Genomic DNA, 6,463 nt, shown 5'->3' on the forward strand with positions numbered 1-6,463 from the left:
ATGTGAAAAAAACGCATTCCGTGTTTTATATAGCAATATGTTATAGTATTTCTGCATTTCTAATGAGATTAAGATATTGGTACTTGAATACTTGAGGAATTGTAACCCTGAGAATAAATCTTAGTCCCACACGACTTGTTTGACAGCAGGGACAGGAGAATAGACCGTGCAGTCACACCTAGCTCTGAATAAAGAGTAATTCCTGCCATTTCTACCACTTGTACGCCCTGCTAAACATGCAAGGCTAAAACTAGTGCATTTGACCTTGACGTGACAGATAGGCTTGTGTTCGGTCAGAGCTAGCGCTATAGCCTACCGAATTGTTTTGGAAGGTCGCTGCAGCCTATTTCCAGTTTCTTTTTTGGAGACATCAAAATATGTAGGTTCGATTGAAGAACCGCTCACCATGAAATCAAAACATGTAACTACATCTCAAAAAGGCTTTTAAATAAATAAGTTTGTATAACGTAAATATGGGCAAAACCTTCGGGAAATGTTTATATTCAATTAGTTGCCAAATTAATATATACCATAAAGCCTATTGATGGCCTTTCGCCTACTCGATGAGCTGACCTGAGACGAATTGTAAGCATATATTACTAAAGTCAAAGAGGTTGAAATAAATACTAGAATATACTTTTTGCTAAACCCAATGTCAAGGTGAATATATCTGTGATCAGAGGTAAGCCTCTGTGTGAATGTGGAAATCTGAATGCATTTCCATAAATAAAGCTTTAAGTAAACTGAAGTTCAGTGCAAGAAATCCAGTTGCGTAAAAGCATGATAATTCTGAACACAAAGTGATGGATACTTTTGATGTTTCTGGCCTCCGGAACTGTAACAGCTCCATTCAATGGGTCTAAACCTATAACCACCGCGCTGAGAAACCAATGTTTTCACAACGTAAAGTTCCTATCATAAAAGTCTATGTATTTAGCAACGTGTATACACACGTGGTTGGAGTTAAATTAGGCCTACAGATTAAAGAGCAAAGCAAAACAAAGACTGAGGCATCCCTCCTAAACATATCGTCATATTGTAGTTTCTGATCATCGGCCCATATCACTGAACCATATTGTTATGTGGTGGTGCAAGCAGCGGGAAAAGTGTTTCATTGCTAATATATTATTTTATTGCGTCCTCTTCGCAACCTTGTAAAAGCATAGCTTGCTGTGGCCAACTTGACCAAAAAAGGAACTATAACTGGATTTATTGCTAGCATTTCTTGTACCACTATACCTTATAAAATGATTTGCTTGAAATGTGAGGCTGAGAATCAAAAAGGTACCAGGCTACTTCTGGGAGTTTGCCTCGGGTATCTAAGTTGAATTCTTCTGCATGATTTTGTTGGTTGTGAGGATTAACAGAACGGCGTGTGCTCAAGGCCTATATGCGCTCTACAGTTAGACCTACATGCACACCACAACGTCTACAACCCCTCCACTACTTGTTGCCATATTGATGTTACTCATAACTCCAACTAAATAATACCAATGAGTATAATTACACCAACAATATGATAATGATATAAAAGTTAACATATTTTAATAGACATAATAAACCTTACACATATGAAACATTCATGTAATTCATATTGGTATAGGCACATTTATTCTATAAACTGGATATAGATGTTACATAACACAGACAAAACGAAAATCTATCATATTGCTCATTCTAAAATGCAGTTATTGTAAACATTCTTATTTTACAATATAGCATACGTGAGTTGGTTTCATTGAGACAAAAGGGGGACGTATTGAATAACACTGGAGAGATGAGATGAAAACAAAGCAGCGCAAGCCATTCAGGACAGTTACATTTTCATCAACAAAGTTCCTAGGGGAGAATATATTCCGAATTATTTACAAACACGGTCACGTTGACAATAATACAGCTACTGACTATAGGTACTACTTTTGATAACATTAAAATCTACTTATAGCTTTCATTATGAAAATTATTATAACGATAATAAAAAATATATAACAGACAACAAGCAATAATCATCAATGCATAGAAGGTAAGTGAGTTTCAGTATTTGGTGTTGGAACGGATGAGCCCAAATAAAATTGAATGAATCCTGTTGACTACTTTCTAGGCCTTTTTCACATGTCACAATGGATATGCTATACAAGCCTTTAGGAATTTGGCCTACTTCTCAAAACATGTATTAGCCTTTTTTTGTATTAACTATCAATACAATAGAGTAAAACTGATTGCAATTCCCAGATTCATTGCTCTCATTCCAGCCCTTGTGGGGCTAGGGGACGCACTTAAATCAGAACACGTTCACCTACTCCATGATAACTGCTCAGTTATTTATACAGGTTTAAAGAGGGATCCGAGTGTTTACGAAAAAAGATATTGGTCTACATAAGCCCCCAATTATTATTGCAGTAAACAGATCGCAGTCCATAAATAGTCATGACGGTACATAGGCTATTACTTTGCACCCAAGCGACAAGAGAATCCGCGGATCATTCCGCACAGAAATAGCAGCATGTACCCTTGCTCACCCCTCCCCAAAGCAAACTCAAATAGCTTATCGTAGTCCCCCCACTAGCCTTTAAGACTGCAACTCGGAAACTTTGTGTGTGTGTGTGTGTGTGTTTTAGCGGGATGAGAAATGTAATAGCAGATATTCGACTTTTGTAAATCAAAGTGTTGTAATTTACAAACAATATCGAAATGCACTCCTGAAAACGGCTCTAGAATGGATGGCTCTGACAGACGCAGTAGGCTGTATGGTCAGTTGTTGTCCTTGACCGTGGCCATGCACGTTTCCTAGAGCACATGATTGACTGAAAATGAATAACTTGGCTTTTAATTGCATGCCCCAAAACCGTCTTAAGATCCACTGAGATAAAAAAATATTTAAAAAATGGCTGAATATGCCAAAGCCCAAGTTCAACCTTTCATGAACGTTGTAACACTTGTTTTAAGAGTTCTGGGGTCGACCATGTCATGACTTATTTAATACTGGTGAAATGTAGATTGGATGTAAACCATTATGGGCCATAGTCATATTGATGCACCGTGCCTACATAGACGTAGCTAAGTGAACTCAAACTTATGAAACATAATTTGGGTCAGTTCAATCTTAATTCCACTCATGAGACTAAAAAGGTTTATAAATACATGCTATGCAATCGCAAATTTGATTGACGTACTCTTTAATATTGAATAACTATTAGTATGGATTCCGTAACTTTCTATTAGCTTCATATTCTCAACAAGCAGGCCTATGCTTATTACTGAAATTGTTCATATCTTAAATCAAATCAATTTGTAAAAATCCGATATATATATACTTTGATTAGTTACATTTGTTTGAAATGATTGTGAACATGGTAGACAGGACGTTCTGCCGTACCGAATGAGTCACAAGTGTTAGTGCATTGGTAAAAGGATGGGAAACTAAATAGCCAAAGAAATCTTAGAAAAAAGTTACAAATCCCAAATTGTATTTTCCCGAATAATGTTAATTGAAACTTTGTGTTGCTTTAGACTGCACTGTGCCTTTCATTCCTGGGCGCTGACTATTTCGAATGTTCTATATCAAAGAACACATAATATAGGGAAGACTATTAGCCCTTGCACTGTCACTACTTGTATTGATAAACGTTTAATGCGATTTAAGGTCAGATAAAGATATTATTTGGTCTCTTGATTTGTTTTTCGAGATAGATGTAGTGATAACTCAGATGAGGTCGTTTTGTTTCAGAAAATATCCTTCTTCTAAAGGACGTCAGACGTCATACTGTGCATGCTATATGCCATCGAATTTGATTACACCAAAATAATCAACAGTATGTTTCATTGAGAATACAGCCTGCCTATATTCCTCTTTAAAATATATCTCTCCCTCTTAGAAGAAGGACAACGCCTGCTCCCTAAGCATCAATCTCTTCTTCTTCATCCGCCGGTTCTGGAACCATATCTTAACCTGTTGGTCGCTGAGGTTCAGGCGGTCAGAGAGCTCCCTTCGCCGCTGTCTGGTGATGAACTCATTGAGCATGAACTCGCCTTCCAGCTCCGCCAGCTGGAGTTTGGAGTAGGGTTTACGTTTCTTTCGGGTTCGGGTGTGCATTGGGTACCACGGGGCGCCTGGAGAGAGGGAGAAGTGGATGGGTGAGCATGGGATGAGGCTCTATAGCAGGGCTCTCCAAACCTGTTCCCGGAGCGCAACTGTCCTGTAGGTTTTCACTCAAACCCTAATCTGGCACACCTGATTCTAATAATTAGCTGCTTCATAAACGGAACCAGGTTAGATACAACTGGGTTTGGAGTGAAAACCTACAGGAGGGTAGCTATATAGCTTAGCATGCATCGCCAAGGTAAGGTAAAAATCCTGCACTGCACCAATGGGTTGGTTCTACAGAGCTGATTACCCGTTTTTCAAAGCACAAACGTATTTTGAACGATTTTGTCACCAATGTAAGCAGTTCTTGACCCAGTCTTAAAGCAGACCAATTACCAACATGTAAATTGTCAGATTAGAATATGGACACAAACAAATTAGCTACATTCTACTAGTAGGTCTACTGTTTATCAATTTAGAAGTTCACTAAAGAATGTGTGGGACGACAGGGGGACAGATCACATCTTTCTTGTAATTTGATTGTGGAGAGACACTAGCTATAATTCACAATACTCTGTGACACACAAGGTTTACAGTGGCAGTTAAGGTCGCCAATCTCTCTCGAGCCTGCAAGCATATAAAATTGCCAAGAGGCATGCAAACGAGCGTTCTTGTGAATAACATTTATTGTTTTGATGTATGATTTTGTTCAAATATTGGTGTAGTTATCAACAAACTCTCAAAAAACATGAATCTGTATTTGCAGACCTTATCCTGAAATTAGGTTGAAGTGGTTCAAAATCGAATACTGTTGTTTCGTTAGTATGATCAAGACATTCTATTATTATTTTTTATTTTTTATCACAAACAATATCTAGTTTTTATGTCGCTGTAAGGGTTTACTGGTGTGTAAAGGCTGAGTGTAAACGGACATATGAACCCTTTCTTGAATGCTTCCCCTAGCGGTGCTCATCCCAACACGCAAGCCTCGGGTCAATTCATTATCCTAATCATTTATATTGACAAATAAAGAAATAAGATTTTAATGAAAAAAACAAGCGTATAACATTCCATTGTTAACATCCAATAAAAGGCAATGCATTGTCGTATATAAATAAATACCCTCACCTCCGCCCGCTGCTGTGCTTGGTGCGTGATTGCCAGGGGATGTCAACGCCTGAGCGATGCCTGTAGAGGCTTTGCTCCCTTCATTGAGCAGCGATGAACTGGAGTCAGATTCTAGGGATTGACAGGATGGCGGATCTTGGGTCAACTGCTCCACGCCATAGTCGTACTTGGAATATGTACCGTTGTTGCCAATCCCGTTGTGCAGTCCATGCTCCGTCGTTATGGAGGAAGAGTCTCCTCTTGCCCTCTCTTCACGTTTGAGGTTTGCGCTTTCAGCGCAAGGTTCCCTGTTGCCGCCACCGTTGCTGTAAAAACATTTGCCTTCATCTTGCCTGGTGATTTCGCATGCACGGTTGAAAGAGGGGTTAATGGACATGGCACTGCTAAAGTAGGGTTGAGGATATCCATTGCACGGCTCCGACGCGTTCCAAGGAAGGGAGCATACATTGTCCCTTCTTGGGTAGGAGAGAGAGGGTAGACCCGCCAGTTGTCCCCCGGACGCTCTAAAATTGGGGAGGTAAAATGTGTCTCCCGTGTGGATGTTTACCAACGGTCCCACAAACCCGGGATTAAGAAGATTATGCTCGCCCATTTCGGCGGGCCCGGCCAAGAGCTTCTAGTTTATAGTAATCTGACATTTAACATAGTTAAACCGAGCGGCGCGCCTGATTGGTCGAACTAGGGTCACATGTCCCCACCAATTTGCCTTACGGAAGGTACCACCCACTATGTCCATGTCTGACCAAACAAAACATTAGCTTCTGTATTACGGGTTTTATAAGCTTTTTAAAATACTTATAAACATTTAATGCAAAAGGAAATCTGGGTTGTGTTTTCTCCTTATTGCATGTGCTTCAAAATACTATACTCTTTCATGCTTAAGTGATACCCCCATCCATTAATATTACAGGCCATCTTGATCTCAGTCAAGTATTCCCAGAGCTTGCTTTTTCTTTTTAATATGTCATTTAACAGTTACAAGGCAGCTGCAAAAAGGTCTGTAAGTGTTCTATTGTTTCCGACGCACCAAATATCTACAATTGTTGGGTGTGCTTGTCCGACTTTATTTTAGAGCAAATTACAGATGAATCGGAATGTCATATAAAGCTGTGATGCTCCACTTTACGGGCCTGTTTTAAGGAACGACTGATGCCCACAGCCTCACTCCTCTCGTATTTACAGTAACGGGGTCAGTAGGTTGAAACCGTTGGCTCAGTAAAAAACGAGACGATCTGCAGTAAGGTTATTTTA

The 6,463-nt window shown here is 39.5% G+C and overlaps 1 protein-coding gene across 1 annotated transcript; it reads right to left on the bottom strand.

Moving 5' to 3' along the window:
• Positions 1-1,588: 1,588 nt before the first annotated feature.
• Positions 1,589-5,804, bottom strand: LOC129834605 (homeobox protein Hox-C12a-like). The gene is made up of 2 exons (XM_055899761.1): positions 5,213-5,804; positions 1,589-4,110 (listed from the first exon to the last, which is right to left on the bottom strand). Exons 1-2 carry the CDS (start codon positions 5,802-5,804, stop codon positions 3,872-3,874), a joined length of 831 nt encoding a protein of 276 aa, XP_055755736.1. The 3' UTR covers positions 1,589-3,871.
• Positions 5,805-6,463: the final 659 nt, after the last annotated feature.

This window comes from Salvelinus fontinalis, chromosome 3, assembly GCF_029448725.1.
Source record: "Salvelinus fontinalis isolate EN_2023a chromosome 3, ASM2944872v1, whole genome shotgun sequence".
Lineage (NCBI taxonomy): Eukaryota > Metazoa > Chordata > Actinopteri > Salmoniformes > Salmonidae > Salvelinus > Salvelinus fontinalis.